The sequence below is a fragment of the Bombyx mori genome, chromosome 21, assembly GCF_030269925.1.
Source record: "Bombyx mori chromosome 21, ASM3026992v2".
In the NCBI taxonomy this organism is placed as follows: domain Eukaryota; kingdom Metazoa; phylum Arthropoda; class Insecta; order Lepidoptera; family Bombycidae; genus Bombyx; species Bombyx mori.
In genome coordinates, this window is record NC_085127.1 from 3579991 (window position 1) to 3601862 (window position 21872).

Genomic DNA, 21872 nt, shown 5'->3' on the forward strand with positions numbered 1-21872 from the left:
GTGAGTCCGCGCGGATAGATACCACCACCCCGCCTATTTTCGCCGTGAAGCAGTAATGCGTTTCGGTTTGAAGGGTGGGGCAGCCGTTGTGCTGTGAGCTCGTCCACCCATCTAAGCAATAGAAAAAAAAAACACTGTTCATTTTAAAATATCAGTGATATTCTTTCAATCAGTAGTTACAAGTTAAGATAGTATAAAGAATACAAAAAAAAATAACTCATCAAGAAAAGCTAATCACAGATGTTATGTGGCTAATCGTGTTTATTTACAGATCATGCACTTTAGTCTCTAATGACGTCACACGTATAGAATACAAAAAATTTTGCCTGTTTTTTTTTTTACTTTTTGGCTTTACTGTTTTATTATTGTTGCATAAGCGAAAGGGGCATTTATATATTATGGTAGAATCTTAAAATTCTATATAATACAGAGGAGTATAATTATCTATGAAATTGTTGTGGAAATAGAAATGTAAATTGCTTGATGTGGAAAATTATTAAATCTGTTAATAGATTTCTCTTGAACAAGCTTTCAAAATGAATAGAGGCGATTGAAACGGTAATAGTATGATGCATGTGGATACATTTAACTAAAATAATACTTGCTTTATCTATACATATAAATAAAATTGGAGTCTCTGTTTATAATAATGAAATGACTGTTTTTTACTACATACATATTATTATTACGGTACATACACAAAAATAATATTTTTTACACTTTTTGTCTGTCTGCTGTCTGTCTGTTTGTCTGTATGTTTGTTCCGGCTAATCACTGGAACAGCTGGACCGATTTTGACGAGACTTTCACTGATAGGTAGCCGGTGATATAAGGAGTAACTTAGGCTTCTTTTTTTAGACTAGCTTCGCCTCGCGGATTCACCCGCCGTACGACAATAACCGCGAGTAACATCGCGGGACTCGGTTATTAATAATAAAATTAGAGCGCTAACTTACAAATAAAATAGTAGAAAATGCCAAGGTCTTGAGATAAGTATAAGAAAATACTGATTTAACATCTTTAATTGTGCTTCTTCAAACGAGGCTTGTGAAGAGTACTTAACGGTTGGCAGCGGCTTGGCTCTGCCCCTGGCATTGCTGAAGTCCATGGGCGACGGTAACCACTGACCATCAGGTGATCGTATGCTCGTAGGCCCACAAGAGCAATAAAAAAAACTATATTTCGCTTCACATGTTGGAAAAACGGACGAATGCCTTCGATGCTACTTGAACATTCTAGATACCACTTCGGACACGAGCCGTCGACCTAGTTCGGAAAAAAATCGAAACTAAATGTGCTCTTCGAAAACCAATAGTACTTACGGTTGAAACCGAGAAGCATTTGTATGAATAAATTATTTAAGAAGTTTTAATTTATAAGCATCGGTTTCAAGCAAAAAACGACCTTATTTTCGTATTAAGAATTCGAAGTCCAAAGTAAGGCTTCGATTAATTGGTTGTACATTTACGTATCGTTGAACTAAAATAGAAGCATTAGACGTTCTATAAACAAAATAAGATGTTTAATAATAAAAAATCTCCCGCCTAGTCAGGGACGTCTTAAACTAGGATGGGGCCCTTGGGCACAAAATAATTTGAGGCCCTTTTGGAAAGTAAAAAAAGCGAATTATAATAACATTTTTTTACTAAGTATGACCATTTATTATAGGTAAACAAATACAGTATGATATAATGTCATTAATGATATTAGAATGCTGCTGGTTTTTTGGTTACGATTTCGATAACGGTTTCTTTCGGGATTTCTGTTGAGCAAAATCTTCTATTATCTGCATAGTATATGCCTTGTGATACTGTGACCTTCAGTGACCTTCTGATTACTGATTTGTGAAAAAAGTGTTATGTGCCCGACAAAAATGTTTTGAGAATAAACGTGTGAGATAAATTGTCGGTCTTTCGGGGCCCCCTCAGAATGGGGGCCCTGGGCACGGGCCCCGTGTGCCCTTTTGGTAAAGACGGTATTGCCCTAGTGTAATGGAAGTAACCTTCAAGTATTGAGCTTGTGGATACGTCCTTATTATCACTTTGGATGGCCAAGCGATCTAATGAACGCATTAGGTCGAATATTCAATTGAAATGGATAGCGATTGTTTGTATCTAAAATAATAATAAAAAAGTAGTATTTTGGGGCAGTAATACATACAGGCTTGTGGGTACGACCTTGTTATCGGTTTGGATGATCAAGCGATCTAATACGGTGAACGCATGAGGTCGAATATTCAATAGGAATGGATAGCAATTGTACTGTATCACTACATAGTATAAAACAAAATCGCTTTCTCTGTCCCTATATCCTTAATCCTTATGTATGCTTAAATCTTTAAAACTACGCAACGGATTTTGATGCGGTTTTTTTTAATAGATAGAGTGATTGAAGAGGAAGGTTTATATGTATAATAACATCCATTAAATGGTGGAGAAATCAATAATAAATTACAGTTTCCGAAGCGAAGCGAGGGCGGGTCGCTAGTCTAAAAATAAAATAAAAATTGTAGTACTTTGGAGCAGTAATACATACAGGCTTGTGGGTACGACCTTGTTATCGGTTTGGATGGTCAAGCGATCTAATACGGTGAACTAATGAGGTCGAATGTTCAATAGAAATGGATAGTGATTTTTCTGTTTCTAAAATCTCTAAAAATTTTGTGGTACTTCATGATAGTAATACATATAGGTGACTATTTATTTATTTATTGCATGACATGGCTGTCCTAGTTGTATAGTGGTTCAAATCTATAAATATCACCACTTTAATGCTGTCATCCGTTTTAAGACATCAGGTAGAATTTAAAATTATATTGTATAATGACCGTTTCACCCTTTAAATCAGAACTGATAAATATTTTGTAGCAGAAACAGGGAAAATGGTAGTACAAACGCGTCCAAGATTTAGAATACCCCTTTTGCGTATGCCATCATTAATTACGCAAATTTATACATTTTGCATGCCCAAGTTTTGTTGCAAGATGCCATTCCTTCATCGTGGCAGATGCTCGTTAGCATCTGCTAAGCCCGTTTTTTTTTCTCGCAAAAAGAAGGCATTTTCTTGCCGAATTTGAACACGTTTTTTTTAACCCGTGTCCTCCCAACGCTGAGTGTAGGTTTCTTCAAATGCACTCCAAGGCGTCTGTGCATGAAGATTATTGGCCTTAAATTAGAACACAGGTGTAGTTTGAGCTTTTGGGTCACGAAGACTTCGATAACGCATATTTATACATTTTCTAGATTCGAGTTTTGTTACACAGACGCTTATTACCAACAAAACGGATCATCGATGCGATAACAAGTCGATCTTTAACGCACCGACACTTCTTTCAAACCAAACAATATTCATTTAACTGAAAGCATAAAATTTAATTTCCGCAGACACGTGAAGTATCGACAATCTCTCGTTTGACTTTATAAATTTATACGCGATGGAAATTTAAACGTTTGTTCCCATTAATTAAATCTTCGTTTGGCTGAAAATATCGCAGGACGACAATGGGACGAGCACAAAGAAAGTAATTGAAACCTCGTTTGAAGGGGGCCGGTGTGATTAATGTGATGCGTCGCGGCTCCGGAATGGCCTGTCGTGAGATCCTGCTAAAATCCGAATATGCAAGCGCCAGTTCCGCAAATTTCGCTTTTGCGTTAATACCAAATCTTCCTATTTGTACACTCTTGACAGTATGGTTGTGGTCATGTATCAGTCTGATCCTGCGGTACCGATGCTCTTGCGATGCGACGAGTGAGAGTAATCGTTTATGTTGGAGTGAGTCACAGATTTTATGATTTTACGAGGTCGGTCCAAATACCATACCAAATACCAAATACCAAAACTTGTAAAAGCAATATCGAGTAGATTTATATTAGGGTTTAAGTGATTAACTGACTGTGTAGTGGAGTAGATAGTCCTAACTGTTGCACCGATACTTGTGCGGGTTCGATTCCCATATCCGGCAAACATTAGTAACACAGGGAATCCTAATTTGGGGCTGGACGACCGTCTGTCCGACCTTAAAGAGCAAAATAAGTTTTTAATTTCATGGTAACCTTCATTACTGCGTCACTGCTGTGACTTGTGACGGTGCAAACCAAACTTTTAAACTTTTGAGACCTTAGAACTCTTATCTCAAGGGGGGTGGCGGTATTTACGTCATAGATGTCTGTGGGCTCCGGTAACTATTTCACACCAGGTGGGCTGTGAGCTCGTTCACCCAACTATGCCAAAAAAAATCCACCCATCTAAGCAGTAAAAAAAAAGCGACAGCTTACTCCGCTGCTGGGTCTGGATGCGTCTAATCGGCTTCAAGTGCATCCTCGAGATATCTGACTTGTTCAAAACTAATGTAGTCGGAAAATGCAGCTTTTCCTAGTACAGATCACAGAAAATTGATAAGTCGATACCGACCATTGACTTATAAATTTTCTGTGGTCCGGCCACACTGATTAGTTGTCCATTGGTCGATAACTCGAATGGCGGTTGAATAATTTATTAACTTTTTCCAGAAGTTACAGGAAAATTAATTTTATGTCCGCTTTTCGTGGAAGAAACTCGTTATTGGAACCGAATAGTGGATTCTTTTAATTTATTACTTAGAAAGGTATATAGTGTAATATTATGTTATTTAGAGGGAGTTTACTGGTGGTAGAACCTCTTGTGAGTCCGTGCGGGTAGGTACCACCACCCTGCCTATTTCTGCCGTGAAGCAGTAATGCGTTTCGGTTTGAAGGTTGGGGCAGCCGTTGTAATTATACTGAGATCTTAGAACTTATATCTCAAGGTTGCTGGCGCATTTACGTTGTAGATTTCTATGGGCTCCAGTAACCGCTTAATACCAGGTGGGCTGTGAGCTGGTCCACCCATCTAAACAATAAAAAAATAAAAACATATTTACAAAAATACGTACATATCGACGCTTGAAAGGCAAACATGAGTAAGCGACAATAACTGCTTTGTACACTTCGATCAACAATAGTAACTAGATAAAGGGATACGTACAAAATTAAAGCAAAAACTGTCCGCGTGAATATATACTTATATAGCTACATTCGTTTACTAACAAACGGAGAAAAAAGTTTTGAAACACTTTTACTTTCAAACTAATAACAACTATGGCACCTAGTAATAAAGTCACAAATCTCCAAAACATTATCTAATACTTACGATCATTCGTCACATAAAACGAGCAAAGCAATAAATTACTCCTGTCACTTACCAATAAAAAGACATATTTTAAACAACTTTTAATATTAAATCAATCTTAAAAGACAACAAATAAAGTAACTTTTCCCTTAATTGCTCTGAGAACTAACATCGTTTTGCTTTATTTATTTTTGCTTCTTGAAATGCCGATTTCTATTTACTACAGGAGGTAAGGGAGTCGCGCTTAACACTAAAATAATTTATTAATGAATTAAAGTAAAAGTTTAGTTGTTTACTTTTTATGTTTTGGAAATGTATGTTTGTTAGTATCTATACATTACTTATTATTTTATTAGCGTTACGTTTTTGTGTAATATATATTTTTAAGTTTTCGCGACCAGTGCACATAATAAAACAACGTTTAAACGGTTTCAAGCGTGGTATTTTTATTACAATGTTTCGGCCACATTTCAGTAGCCGTGAGCACGGAAGGCAAAGATGTCCAGTGTCAATAAGCGGAGTTCTTAGCTGGCTTATAAAAGTCATCTCTTGTTTCTCTGGCGACAATCGAGATCCATTCTGCACACGTGATTGCTAGGAAAGCTAAAATAAAAATGGAAAGCTAAGTATCTAATGAGAGTCCAACAAACAGACACAAAAGCAGCATTAACCAATTTTAACCAACTAATTTTGAAGTGCTGCTAACAAATTTTAAAAAAATATTACAACACATATCTACTCCATGCATTTACTGTTCTGTTAAGCAAAAGTTTGTCCATGTGTTGGCCGAGCCTTGGCCAACATTTGTAGCGGTGGTTAAAAATCGGTAATTTTGTTCAAAATTTAATATTATTTATAAGTTTAAAGTTTACAATATAGTTTATACTTCATGTACTTACCGAAAGTAAGATACTCCGGCCGTTAAATTGCTTTTTCGGGCCTTATTTTTGCAACTTTTGAATACACACTGCGGTATTGTGAGACGGGTTGACATTGGCTGTGTTTGAAGTGAACTAAACAAAATAAGAGCTCACATTTCAAGTGCGCTGTTATTTGACGAGACGGATTTTATGCACCGACCCGAAATCTAGTTACTATTGTTGATCGAAGTTTGTACATAAATGATAGGCAATAACCTTATTCGATGCGCAAAAAATATATTTCTAGGTCTATTAAAATCATTTCAATCCTACAGCTACTAGCTAGATTCTACTACAGCTAGATTCGTTAAAATAAATTTTCTTTTCAGGTATTTCAACTTTAAATTCTAGGGTCAGCAGACTAAAGCACATAAGTCAAAAAACTCTACTTTACAGGAATTAAAAAAAACTATTTAGAATCTTATACATTAACAAACTTCATAATGTTTATTTGAATTATATAAGTCTATAACACTAACTTATTATTAAAATTAAATATTTTAAAGTAAATGTGATTATTTAATAATTAGATGACTTAAGTTATAAGGAACACAACAATAGTATGAGTTAAGTGAAAAAGATCAACAATTAAGATATATATTATAATAATATAAGTCATAAATATAAATAACAACTCAATGTTTAATTAAAATTCTTCTTCTTCATCGTGTTTTAAAATATCTGGATCAGTATTTCGTAAAGTTTCCAACGTGGGAAGACTTATGTAAAATTCATGGAAAATATCTAGTATTAAAGGGAGCAGCGAAATTAAATCTTTTTTTTTCTCGATGGATATGGGTAATGGCTGTGTAGATATTATATCATCAGTTTGAGAACCCCCTATGGATGATCTCCTTTTCATAGCAACTGTCTTTATAAAATTGTCACTTTCATCTAACGGTTTCATTAAACATCCTCGGCAGACAGGTTCATGTTTACCATGCACAGTAAAAAAGTATTTTTATGTCTTCATTCTAAGCTTTTGCTTTTCAGGTTCAATAGCTCGTATTCTTTGCTTAGATTTATCTTGAATTTCCATTAAAGACGCCAAGTATGCAGATCTTTTTGCATATGACCCCATTTGCCAATATTCTGTAAATATGGCACGCCTATCAGTTAATGGTATACGTTCTTTACATTTCATTCTGCAAACAGGTAACTCTTTCAAATTCAAAATCATTTATTTCAACTTAGATGTCAGTATAACACACTTATTGAATGTCAAAATATAAATAACAATGTTATCTCTACCACCGGTTCCAAAAAAAGCCACAGTCCTGAGAAGAACCGGCGAAACAAACTCAGCGGGCTTTTTTTTTTGGTTTTTCTCAAATATATTTTTTTATTCATAGTGCGATCTGATGTACATTTTCCTTTTAAAGTTTTGTATGCCTGTCCTAAGTTACGTTTTATTCTTTTTTCTCTTTTTATAGTACGTATACTCTTTTTTGGAGACACATTAGGATTCATTGAAATTTCATCACAAGTACTTGAACTTGATGTGATTGGAAGTCTCGGTAATTCATAACATGGATATCATACAGAATCATCACTAGAGAAGTCAAGTACAGAATAGTATGTTAAGCTACTGACTTGACCTGATGATGTCGACGGTATAGGATCGTCTACTACTAGGTTCTACTAGAACTCTGTGTTCAAAATCGACTGTTGATTTACATTTTCTAAAAAAGGACAAGACAATTAATTATCTATTTATAATGATATAATATTGATATAATTACGTAATTTGCAAATCATAATTTTGAAGATATGTGAAAAGTGGATGACGCCATTTCAACTAATTTCTTGCCTCTTTGAATATTCATCTTAAATAATTAAAATACTTAAGCACTCACACAAAACTAACCAACAAACTGTGCACAATCGACAACATTAGTAAATTAAAACCACTTACCGAAGTATTGTTTACGTTATAAATATTTTTAAGTAACCACTTTCTCTAAAGAAATGTTACATTTTGATGTTCTTTATAACATAAGTCAGACTTCTTACGTTAATAACTTTGTACTTATGGTGTTCCTTAGAACATAAGTCCAGTTATGTTTTTTAGTTCGTTTGACTATATTAGGATTTGATAAGGTTGATACAGAACGCCGCTTGAATACGCCATGAAATACTTGAGTTTGATTTATGTGCTTTAGTCAGATTGTGTGTTGAGCAAAATGTAAACCGACGATGTAATAAAAAATAAATTGAAAATTTTGACTTATGTGCTTTAGTCTGCCGACCCTAGAATTAGTCTACTGTAAAGTTCACGCATAGTCACGTTTGCCTTTCAAGCGTCGATATTCATATAAAGATAATAAGCATTCATATCATATTTTCAACGGTTTTATTTAAAATTTATTCGATTTCTGCAGTTCTAAGATATCACGAAGCCTTCCTACTGAAATGAAAAACATAACACATCACCTGCAACAGAAGCTAAGAGTCTCAGTTCATCTCTGGCACCTAGAACTGTTGCATTAATCAATAGTATGTTTTAGGGTATAATTTTTGTTCTATAAAAGCCGGCACTTGAATTAATTATCCACCACAAAGTTCCTTGAGCGTTATGGGGCTCGAGGTTTTCAAAGAGGACCTCACATCACTGAAGTCCATAAGAGGCGACAACTTTTTACGTTCAGTTAGGCTGTAAACTCATCTCTTTCATATGCAGCACGTGAGATTATCATTTACAGATTCAACATTCAGCCACAAAGAAGGTCTTGAGAGTCGCCCACTAACAGTACCAAAAAATATATAATTTCACTAAGTGCTATCGTTTGATTGTTATTTGTTTTGTTCCAGATTGGAAACCTGAAGAATTTTTATTTATTTTCCCACCCACACGTCAGTAAAAGGTCAACGAACGCAAGTATAGATTACGTCAACCGACTGAAGAATGACCCACAGGTGAGTTGTGAAATTTTCCTGCAATAGTGCATTTAGCATTCATTTTGTTACTATCCTGACCAGGATCGTCAGGATGAAAAACAAAACGATTTGCCAATTTTTAATTGTCATATTCAAATATTATTATGGAGAGACAGAGAGAGAAAGAGAGAGAGAATAAACTTTATTGCACACCAAAACTCAAAGTTAAAAAAACAGTCAACAAGCAGACATATTTGTAAAGTAAATAATATTTCATGCACGCCACCCTTAGTTTGGAAGCAGATGTTTAATCTGTCGCAACTTGAAAGGACTACTCATCTCGCCTTGATTTAGTTCTGCCCATGAATTTCCGATATTACGTCCAATTTGTGCGGACTTGAATACGTAATCACTGTGATTATGTCCGTGCCCGCAATGCTATTTGTTAGGTAAATGGTCGCTTGATAGTGGACTCTGATATTTTCATAATAGAGCTGAAATGCCATACAACTTATCACAAAAATCGATATAGACTTGTCTTACGAATCGGAAATTTGAGTCTTTGGATTGGTTTTAAGTCGCTTGTGTGCTGCTTCGTCAGCATCTTTGAGATGATATCCTGTCGATAATCGATATTAGAATATTATAAAGTAAATATCACCCCTATTAGCTGGCACAGTTGCTATCGACAGTGCTTTTCAAGAAATCATTTCACCACATACCATTCCATTATGAAATAAACCATTTTTGTATTTTACAAACATGAATTTTTAAAGAGTCCTGAGCCGTAGTTTCCGGTATTTTCATTGATACTATTGCAAACCCCAGAACCAACACCGTTAAATATTAAATCCATAAAATGCGGGTTTAAATTTTAGGATGACTCTTTGTGGCAACAACTAAATTTGTTTGAAATCTCGGCCAAACAACTTTTGTATTTGTTGTGATGTGTGGCATTGTGTGTAATGTTGTGACGGTTATTAGAAGATAGAATGAGAATCTCTTTATCCCATTTGAGACAATTCCAATCGAAGTCTCAATTCTAATATAGTAACTAATTTTAAACTCCTCAAATTGGAATGTATGACCGATTTGATGTAGAAATAGGTATGATGATGGTAGATAATGCAAATCTACGATAGTCCTACCGCTGGTTTTTACGTGAATTTCTAAATTTTGCGAGCATGATTTGGACCCCATACTTAAGGTATCTTTAAGGAGGCTATGGATCCAGAAACCACTGTAAACAGTACCGTAAGCAGTACCTTAAGTATACCGTGAGCTGACATTAAAATTAAATGACACTCTGATAGTCTGCTTACCTTCTGTGCAGGTAAGATGGGTGATGCAGCAAAAGGAATTAAGAAGAACGAAACGAGACCATCAGTGGAAGCCTCGACATGTAATGAGGCAATCTAGCGCACCGTCTTTTCCTGATCCACTGTTCAAAGAGCAGTGGTATTTGGTAAGTAAGATTCTTGTTACTATGCGGGTAAAAATAAATTAAAGAAAATAATTTAGGAAGGAAAAATTTAACATGGTTACGTCGGAAGGGTAGAGGGAATGTAGTGTTAAACCGACCCTGGCCAGTTAAAACTTGGCCAGGGTCGTGTCTTCCTTGAGAATAACCGAATAGCCTGTAGCGGGTGAGCAAGTCGACTCGCACACTTCAACAAAGCACCAAAATCATAAGATTTTGCCTCACATCAGGTGATCCAAGTGCCGTGTGCAAAGCTAGTTAAACCAAGCCCTCTGCAACATGCCGCCGGCGCATTTTATTTGTCGAAGTGGTAAAAAGACAAGATGGCCACGCTTTGATCTATTGTTCTTCAGGCGGAGGACATGTAGAAAGGGGCGGCAACTTCTTCGCAAATTATTATTGACTATAATAGTTTTAATTTTTACTATAAATACGTTTGTGCCGTCATTGTGATACAGACCATTTGTATTATTACAAACCTGTTCATGGTATCCTCTGGCCACTCTGAAACGTCAATATCAAAGCAGCTTTTTTGCTTTTACTACCTTTTTAGGTTTTTTTTCTCAGATTCTGTACTTCATATAGATGCACTTTTAAAATTACGCATAACGAGTTTAGTATTGCATTCAATCAGAAATAAAGGAGTCAGTGAACTCTGTACTTCAATGCAGCCATGTGGAAAGACAACCATTTTAAATGAAATTTATCGAGCGAGATGATTGTCTGAGACGAATTAATTCAATGGTACTTCGAAATGTTAGAGATAGGGAACGAAATTGTTTGTGTTCTTTTAGTTTACATTTTTAATGAATTGCTGGAGCAAAAACCTCGTTTTTTGTTTAAGTTTTTTTATTTTTATTATTAACTATTACATGACTAACAAATTTCTTCAAACAAAACTTTACGGGTCTCAGAGATTATTGTGGAAGACGGGCAACCAAAAAGGTCGTTTTGGAATGTTGAAGATTTTTATTTTTAATTCAATGACAAGTATTCTAAATGAATTGTTTTATTAATATAGAAAGTTCAAAGAAAAGCTTAAAAAAGCTTTATCGGTTATTTGAATTAAATTACATTTTTCGCAATGAGATATCGCACCAGACGCAATAAATTATTTTCGACGTGTTTCGAGTAAAAACTTTTAAAAAGCTTATTTTTTTTTTGGAAGTTACTTGACATTTTAAATCTTATGTTCCAGACATACGACATACATACTTTAGGGAACCTGTAATTGTCTTATCTATGGTCCCTCAATATCTGTACAGTAAATAAGTAATCGAATCAGCCCGTAAGTTCCTAATAAAGTTAGTCCGTTCTTTCTAAAGTTCTAGGTTTATCAATTAGAACTATAAAAATTGTGAGTTCGGTTGAGTCTCGTGAAAGTTTTTACTCAAAGTTTCACCTGTCAGCTTAAGCGATAAGGCAATTATTGTTAAATATATTTACTAATTCGAGAGACATGTCAAAATTTTCGAACTAGAATGTATCATTTAAACTCAAAACAATTTCAATAAAAATAATTATTTGTGTAGGGAATTGTTTTTCTAATTTTAAAACATATATTTTTAATACTACTACTAGTATGATAAATTGCTGTGGGCAGATATTATGTGCCTCACGAGTAATCACCACTTCTCCCGGTTTATGGTGAGCCTGGTAAACTCGTGCAAATAGCCGCCAACTGCCGACTTGACTTAGTCGGTCCATCGCATGGGCAACTTTCCACGCGGTCTGGTGCCTTCTACTTTGTCCTGAACGAAAAGGCGCTCTATGGAGTCATTTCCTCGCCGTGAGATATGTCAAAAAAATGATAGTACGCTAATTCACATAGCATCTGCCTATAGCAATGAATGACGATCACGACCGCTCTGATAAGAGTGATCCATCAAAAAAAGAAGTATGATAAATGTATAGGTTATGTATGTAAAAACGTAAAGTATATCCTATATTTTCGTGATAGGCATTTTACGATTAAAAATATGTGCTGCAAATATGTACTATGCTTTGCCTTTATTCATGGATCTAGTTTGGCCACATTCCAATGGATCATTTGCTATGCAGATCCATGGGTATGTTGAGTATATTGATAAGGGCCTACAAACATTTACTTCGTAAGAAATTTCAGAGCTAAAGGTAATAACGATGGTGAAAATACGTAAAAAATGGGTAAGTTATGAGTAATTGAGGTTTTGCCTTCTAGAATGGTGGCGCAGCTGATGGTCTCGATATGAATGTCGGGTATGCTTGGAGGAAGGGCTATACGGGGAAAGGTGTCGTCATTACTATACTCGATGATGGCATACAGCCTAATCACCCGGATCTATCACAGAATTACGTGAGTCAGTCAATCTTTAGATTTTGATCTTTAATATGTTAGAAGTTCAATTTTATTACTATTGGATGGTTTATTGATTTATAAATACGTCTTTTATTTAAGCGGAATAGCAGATTATAGAACGATTACATATTTTTATAGTTAATTTAATAGTTATAACTTTTAATAGTTAATACCATCGAGATAATATGTACTACGCGTTGGTTAATACATTATAATAATATAAGTACAATAATCGTCACAGGATCCGGCCGCTTCAACTGACATAAACGGGAACGATACGGACCCGACACCACAGGACAATGGCGACAATAAACACGGGACCCGTTGTGCAGGAGAGGTAGCTGCCGTCGCTTATAACCGATACTGTGGCGTTGGTATAGCATACAATGCTAGCATTGGAGGAGTGAGAATGCTGGATGGCGTTGTAAACGACGCAGTGGAAGCTCAAGCACTCGGATTTAACACGCATCATATTGATATATATAGTGCGTCGTGGGGACCGGAGGACGACGGAAAAACTGTCGACGGCCCGGGTCCTTTAGCTCGAAGGTATTGTTTAATTAGGGACGTTCAAACAGCTGGATCTGGTTGATTTAATAATTCGTTTTCAAAGAATTTAGGAAAAGTTTGTTTTTCCATTGTAATTTTATTACATATTTGAGCATCTACAATTATGTTTGTATTTAATTAGTCTCTGATTTGTCGAAATTTCTAATCTTCTATTACGTTTAAAATCATTTTCAAATATAATTACGAAATTGTGAAATGTATTTTTTGTTTTCATTTTGCAAAGCAATTAGTACGATATTCAGCAAACAATCATTCCTGTTTGAGGGCTCCCGACTTAGAAGAGTTAGAGGCAAGCTCATTAAAACGGTTTTGTTCCAGAGCGTTTATCAACGGAGTAACGAACGGAAGAGGGGGAAAAGGATCCATATTCATATGGGCATCAGGAAACGGGGGGCGGCACACTGACTCTTGTAACTGCGACGGGTATGCTAATAGCATATTCACTATATCCATATCTAGCGCAACGCAAGGAGGGTACAAGCCTTGGTATTTAGAAGAATGCTCTTCGACTTTAGCTTCAACGTATAGTTCAGGTACACCAGGACGAGATAAAAGCGTTGCAACCGTTGATATGGACGTCCAATTACGAGCGGAGCATATCTGCACGGTCGACCATACGGGTACCTCAGCATCCGCACCATTGGCTGCAGGAATTTGTGCATTAGCTTTAGAAGCTAATCCGCTATTGTCGTGGAGAGATATGCAGCATTTAATTGTAATGACGTCACGTTCTCAACCCCTAGAAAAAGAAGAAGGGTGGATCGTGAATGGTGTTAAAAGAAAAGTTAGTCATAAATTCGGTTACGGACTGATGGATGCAGCTCAAATGGTCAATCTAGCTGAGCAGTGGACTAATGTGGCGCCTCAGCACATTTGTAAATCCCAAGAAATAAACGAAGACAAATCCATTGAAACGTCTTTCGGTTATACGATATCTGTACACATGGACGTGAATGGGTGCAGCGGGACGACAAACGAGGTCAGATTTTTGGAACACGTTCAATGTAAAATTTCGTTAAGCTTTTTTCCGAGAGGTAATTTACGAATATTGCTTACATCACCGATGGGAACCACATCTACGCTTCTATTCGAAAGGACCCATGACGCAATTAGTTCGAATTTCGACGACTGGCCGTTTTTGAGCGTTCATTTCTGGGGTGAAAACGCCGAAGGGAGATGGACTTTGCAAATTATAAATGCGGGCAATACTCACGCGACGCAAGCTGGAGTATTGAAGAAATGGCAATTATTTTTTTACGGTACCGCTGTCTCCCCCATACGGCTACGAAATAAAGACTATATGAACTCGAAAAATTCGTACCACGAAGAAAAAACATATCACATTAATGACGTATACGATGCATCTGAATACTCTCAGTTTTTAAACGAAATTGAACTAGGTATTTCAGACAGGCGTAGCTACGAGAAAAACATTCCATCGGCTCAAAGAAAGAATGTTTTAGCGGATGCTAATGATAAGCAAGTGCAGAGACTATGCGATCCGGAATGTGATTCGCAGGGCTGCTACGGCAAAGGCCCAACGCAGTGTGTCGCTTGTAAACATTACCGTTTGGATAATTCATGTGTTTCAAAATGCCCCCCCAGGAGTTTTGTTAATCAAGGCGGAGTCTGCTGGCCATGTCACGAGTCTTGTGAAACGTGTGCCGGAGCCGGACAAGATTCATGTTTGACTTGCGCGCCGGCACATTTACTGGTCGTGGATTTGGCTGTCTGCCTGCAGCAGTGCCCAGATGGTTACTATGAAGACCCAGATGCCAACGCATGTTTTCCATGCGCCGAACATTGTGATACATGCACAGAGAAAGCAGACTTGTGTTCTTCTTGTGCCCACAGTTATGTTTTGTACAATGGATCTTGTTTAGCGGCCTGTCCACCAAGTACTTATCAAAAAGACTACTATGGCTGTATGCCATGTCACGAATCTTGTGACTCTTGTTACGGACCGAGCCAAAATTCTTGCGTGTCCTGTAAAATTGGAGACTTTGTCTTCAAGAACCAATGTATTTCGAAGTGTCCTTCAGGCTTCTATGCGGATTCGCAGAAAAGGGAATGCTTAGAGTAAGCGTTTTTCTCGTATTTTAAATAATTTTATAAGATCTATTCCATTTTAAGCTGTGCATTTTGTTCTTTAGGTGTCCGATTGGATGTTTGGTATGCTCTTATGGAGTGTGTTCTTCCTGTAAAGAGGAGTGGACGCTCACTAAGGGAGGAAGTTGCTTTCCCGATGGAAACGAAAAATGTGATACAAGTAAGCAATGAAATGTAATGAACAACATTAAGAACATATTCGGCTAACTTTTTTTAATTATAATCCATTTTTCAATTTAAAAGAACACAAGTACATTTTAAAACAATACTTAAAGTTAACAACCAACCAAATACTTTTGCTATTTAATTAATTTTATTTCTAATTTCGAAAGTTTAACACAATTCTGCATTTTTAGATGAATATTACGAGGGAGGTCGATGCAAAAATTGCCATTCAACATGCGAGAAATGTAGCGGACCGAACGAGTGGGATTGCATCTCTTGTTCAAGTCCTCTTCTGTTACAAGGGTCGAGGTAACAGAAAAACATATCACATTCACTTTATGATCCATACATTGTCGTGATCAAACATCTATTGCTATTTTCATAAAGAATATTTGTAAGACATTGATATAATATGTTTCGCGTAACAAAGACGCAACTACTGCCAAAACGTTACACTAATTAGTTTTGTTGTTTTGTGTTCACATTTTTTTATAACGGCCGTCTGGTGTAGTGGTAAGTGACATGGTCACTACACAAGGGGGTCGCGGGTTCGAATCCCGCCAAGGGAAGATATTTGTATGATAAATATAAATGTCTTTTCCAGGGTTATGGATGTATATTAAATATGTGTATGTGTATAATAAAAAAATCTTATATTTATTTCCGTTATCTGGTACCTGTAACACAAGTTCTTTACGAACTTATCACGGGACCAGTTAATGTGGCGTGACTGTTAGTAAATATTTATTTATTATTATTTATTTTATAAACTATAATTGGGTTACTACTACGTTGGGTTTCAACTATATTTGATCACCTTGATGCATTCACAGTCTGGGTGTATGTATTCTTTAATATAATATTCTAACCTAACTAGTGTTGGAGTGACCGTCTAGGTTTCTTATAATATAGACTTCAGATTTTCATGGATAGTTTTTATTCTATCGGCAACTAGATTTGTAAATGTGGATGGGTAGGTCATACAGCACTCATAACACAAGAAAATTCTGACTTAGGGAAAATTCTGACTTAGGGTCGTTGAAGGTGAAAAACTAATTTTATATACATATGTGTATATTTATTTTAGGTGTGTGGCAGAATGTGGACGCGGGTATTATCAAACCGCCGGTAAATGCTCACATTGCCCCCACACATGTTCGTCATGCGTTTCACGGCTGAACTGTACATCATGCACGGGGGCTTTGCGCTTACAATCTGGTACTTGTCGAGCAATTTGTGCCCCAGGCTATTACCCAGATGACGGGATTTGTTCTAAGTGCTATCTATCGTGTGAAACATGTACTGGACCCAGGAGAGACCAGTGCGCATCGTGTCCGCCTGATTGGCGCCTGGCAGCAGGAGAGTGCAGGCCTGAGTGCCCACAAAACTTCTTTCCATGGGAAACCAGCTGCCGACGGTGTCACCACTATTGTCAGGACTGCCATGGTGCAGGACCGCAAAAATGTACTTCCTGTCCTCCACATTTTTCATTAGAAGATGGTCTGTGCGTGGAGTGCCTTAGTTCTCAATATTATGAAGTAAGGACCAGGAAATGCCGTCCATGTCATGACTCTTGTAGATCCTGTTCAGGGTCTGGACCAACAAGTTGTGTTACTTGCGCTCATCCACTTCAATTAGATAGGTAAGTTCCAATTATGCTATAAAAAACTTCTGATTGATTTACCAATTAATGTGGACTTGTTTTTGTTGTTTTAGAGTCAACTACAAATGTTTACCTTGCTGCTTAGAAAATATGGCATCTATTTACTTAACAGTCAATGAAACATCAGATTGTTGCCATTGTGATAAGGATATCGGTAAGCATGTAACTTAGAACAACTGATTCTAAAGCGTATTGATTTGGGGTGGGAAAATTCATTAAAACACACTTGTAAATTTTAGGGGGGTGCTTAAATGGTTCATCGGCTGGTAAAAGAAGAATAGCTGAAAATATAAGGACACATATTACTGCATCATATTTCATAGAGGATTCGAAGGATTCTGCAGATACCATCGATTTAAACTATGTTATCATTTGGAGTGCGGCAGCTACTGTTATTGTGATTGTCATAGTAATAATAATTTTAAAGGTAAGTTGGTGCTTTTAATGTGTATAAGTTAGTAAACTAAAACTATTTTCACAGATCGACAGAAATTTATCTGATATTTCATAAATGAAATGAATAATGAGAGTAAAAGATGTATTGGGTCCATCAGGAAATCACAGTCATACCTATTTCTCAGCTAAGCAGTCATGTGGTTTCTATCATAATAATTCCTATACAGTTTCGACATTGGTATTTATATGCTCCGATATTCATATGAGGCGGTCTTGGCATACCTTTGATACATTTTCTCAAGCATCATCAAGACCTGAAAAATTATTTTTCAACAGGTAAAGTCAAGAAAGTGCATACGCAGAACATTGTTCCCGAAGGCTCAATATTCTCAACTAACAACAATAGACGAAGACCTTATACTACTGACCACTTCGACATCACTGAAATCGAACGAAGACCAAAACGTAGGGGAGCCAACATAGCGATAATCTTCTTAATATTAATTTAACAAAAACGCAGACTGATATAGAAATTGAATGCTCTGTAAATATTTTGTTTAAGTTAAATTATTATTGTGTAAAGTGCAATATATAAGATATAAATTGGTATCAATGGATATGTTGATGGGATTATAATTAATGGTATCTGCACATTTTGGGATCGTTGTTTTTTTTTTTTTTTGTTTCGTGAGAAGTGATAATGTTTTATAGGAAAATAGATTAGGTATCGGCTGTTGTAATATTGTGAATCGGTCTAATTGTTTTTATATAGATTACATCTATTGTTTAATGATGTGTATTTACGACCAAAATTAGTTTGTAACTTTTGGATGTGTTACACTAACCCTAGCAAAATATTATGTGAAATGGGGTCATATTGATTTCTTTCAAAACACTCAAATCCAAAGTCTATTTTGTAACGCGCTCGTGTTTAGGAGTGTTAAGAGTAAAGTGAAAACATTTGTTTATATTTTATGGGCTGCTTTGATCTTAACAGACCTCGCCATCATCATACACCGGCTGTTATGTTCGTACAAAGTTACTTCGAAGGGTTTTTATGGATACTAATATTTTCGTTTCTTGCATGCTGAATTCATTAGGACCTTTATGCAAAGTAAAACGGGTAGCGAGCTAACATATTGAATTTTAAATCACTTTATTCAAATAAGTTTGAATAGACTTTATTCTATCATGTTTTATTTTCTGATGGCATTCAAAAAATTCATAATGTAAAACATTTTTTTTTAGAAAATCGAATGATAAAAAACCACAATGAAGTCAAAATTCATGCAATCTAATTAATGCACTACTTATGGAAGTTATTATTGATCCACGTTTTAAACAAATAGTATAATAATCTAAATATGTATCAATTTGTCATGTCAAGTTAAAAAAACACTCACACCGTGCCATTTTTGTGCATTGTTGTAAGATCTACTCCATGTTAATTCGTTGCTTATGTTGGCTACATTATATTTATATACACACATACATATCGACGCTTCGAAAGGCAAACATGACTAAGCGACAATAACTGCTTTGTACATAAATAATAGGCTATGACCATATTCGATGCGCAAAAAAAATTTATTTCTAGGTCTGTTAAAATCATTTCAATCCTACAGCATTTCAATCCAAATTTTGTTTTCAGGTATAAAATTATTTATATTATATTAACTTTAAATTAGTCTACTGTAAAGTTCACGCATTGTCGCTTAGTCACGTTTGCCTTTCAAGCGTCGATATATATTATACTATATTAAATAACTCTCATAATATTCCAAATACAATATGAAAGTAAATAATATGATTATCATACTTTAAAAGAGCCATTAATGCTAAGTAGTATCAAACATTTTGAAAGTATTCGAACAATCAATGAAATATTCGATCGCCGACGGCCTCCGTTGGGAAAACAATTTTAATTTTGACAAACGCCCCAAAACGTTTTAAAACATTTTTGTTTTCAAATATCACCTTTATTTTGTTCTCACGTTGATCCCGGTATTAATAAATTACGTGATTAAAAAAACAAAAAAAAACAGCCATTATTTTTCGAAATCAATCCGTCAGGGACATTTTTTAATATGCGACACTTTTTCACTGGTGGTAGGACTCTTGTGAGTCCGCACGGGTAGGTACCACCGCCCCGCCTATTTCTGCCGTGAAGCAATAATGCGTTTCGGTTTGAAGGGTGGGGCAGCCGTTGTAACTATACTGAGATCTTAGAACTTATATCTCAAGGTGTGTGGCGCATTTACGCTGTAGATGTCTATGGGCTCCAGTAACCACTTAACACCAGGTGGGCTGTGAGCTCGTCCACACATCTAAGCAATAAAAAATAAAAAAATATGCGAACACGATTTGACGAAATTTTGTTTTATTTACAAAGACGAAGTATTTATTGGAAGACTTCGTTAATAGTAATTATAAGATCAATTTTAGTATGTCCTTATATACACGTTATTAATACAATACTGAAAGCTAGACAGAAGGTGAGATTATATCACGGGCTCCGGAATTGCTTCTCTGTCAGACTCGTTCACAACAAAGAAACTTAGTTAGGGCATATAGTATTCGAATTCATTGTTACTATGTAACTGTCGGTTCTCTTAGTACGACAGAGAATTCTATCTTGGGACCGATTGTGTGATGAGCGTTTATTTTTTGCAATCATATAGCCTTTTCTTTATAGCCTACGAATATTTTTTGGCGGATATGATTTTTATTGCACGATATTATTCCTTCGTCGTATAAGTGGTTCGAGAGCATGTGATATGTATCTTCTTAGAAAAATTGGTAGGTCCCAGATTAAAAGACTGGTGGTACATTACTGGTAAATTACAGGTGGTAGGACCTCTTGTGAGTCCGCACGGGTAGGTACCACCACCCCGCCTATTTCTGCCGTGAAGCAGTAATGCGCTTCGGTTTGAAGAGTGGGGCAGCCGTTGTAACTATACTTGAGACCTTAGAACTTATATCTCAAGGTGGGTGGCGCATTTACGTTGTAGATGTCTATGCACTCCAGTAACCACCTAACAGGTGGACTGTGAGCTCGTCCACCCATCTAAGCAATAAAACAAGAAAATACGGATTTGAAAAATAGCATAGCTCGCATTGCCACAAGTAGGTACACCGGGTGTCTTATCCTTTATGACCTAAACCTAAATTTTTGGCAATTACGACTTATAAAGCTTGTATGAATCATATTAGAATACACACATCTACTATGTTACAATAATGAGAACTGTTGATCTGTAATTAAAGTGATTAACACACAATCCCAGCCTTAATTTATATACTCAAAAGTAAAATCGACAATTTTTTTATTTTTTTATTGCTTAGATGGGTAGACGAGCTCACAGCCCACCTGGTGTTAAGTGGTTACTGGAGCCCATAGACATCTACAACGTAGACGCGCCACCCACCATGAGATACAAGTTCTAAAGTCTCAGTATAGTTACAACGGCTGCCCCATCCTTCAAACCGAAACGCATTACTGCTTCACGGCAGAAATAGGCAGGGCGGTGGTACCTACCCGCGCGGACTCACAAGTGGTCCTACCACCAGTAAATTAATTACGAAGCTTACAAACATTTCTTCATTATCGTAATTTTGTGAAGTAACATTTGACACATAGATTTTGTTGTATTTGCTATGTCACATAAATAAATAAATTGTGGTAAATTTCATAATGTGTTACTTGTTTTGCGCATTTGAATTACGTCGGAGCTATTATTATAACATTTATAAAGGATGTAAATAAAGTTCAATTATTAAATGTGATTATTTGTAAATATGTAAATAACCGAACGGTGTAAATAAATTGATGGTTTCTATGATGGTCGTTTGTTTTATTTGAATACTTCGGTTTAATAGATACAACAGGCCATAAAAAGTCGATACAGAAGCTAAGCCAACGGCGGATCCGGTCATGGGGGTCATGACCCCCCCCCCCCCCCCCCCCCCCCCCCCCCGAGCTAGTTCCAGGACTTGAACTAACTTGGACTAATTGAGGAACATCATGATTTATTTATTATCTATTGTTATCAAAATTAAATTATAAGTTCTTAACTTGCCCACGACTATGTGACCCCCTCCTGGCGCCAAAGCTGGATCCGCCCTTGAGCTAAGCTAACGATTAGTTATGGTTGCTAAGCTAGGTCACAGTTACTGCCCACCTCATTTAAAGCTAACCTATACTACGAC

The 21872-nt window shown here is 36.3% G+C and overlaps 1 protein-coding gene and 1 long non-coding RNA gene across 2 annotated transcripts in view; one reads left to right on the forward strand and one right to left on the reverse strand.

The window, feature by feature from the left end:
* The window catches only part of LOC101742208 (furin-like protease 2), a 39112-nt gene extending 17609 nt beyond the window's left edge, over positions 1-21503 (forward strand). Inside the window, exons 2-12 of the mRNA XM_004926699.5 lie at positions 8877-8981; positions 10276-10407; positions 12623-12757; positions 13002-13309; positions 13649-15409; positions 15484-15599; positions 15796-15913; positions 16692-17246; positions 17321-17421; positions 17507-17694; positions 18000-21503. Coding sequence (XP_004926756.2) covers positions 8877-8981; positions 10276-10407; positions 12623-12757; positions 13002-13309; positions 13649-15409; positions 15484-15599; positions 15796-15913; positions 16692-17246; positions 17321-17421; positions 17507-17694; positions 18000-18146 — 3666 coding nt within the window. The 3' untranslated portion in view covers positions 18147-21503. The remainder of the gene's footprint in view (positions 1-8876; positions 8982-10275; positions 10408-12622; positions 12758-13001; positions 13310-13648; positions 15410-15483; positions 15600-15795; positions 15914-16691; positions 17247-17320; positions 17422-17506; positions 17695-17999) is intronic.
* Positions 5566-6265, reverse strand: LOC134200839 (uncharacterized). Its single transcript, XR_009975907.1, has 2 exons — positions 6045-6265; positions 5566-5748 (listed from the first exon to the last, which is right to left on the reverse strand). It is a non-coding gene; the product is annotated as an uncharacterized LOC134200839 (long non-coding RNA).
* Positions 21504-21872: the final 369 nt, after the last annotated feature.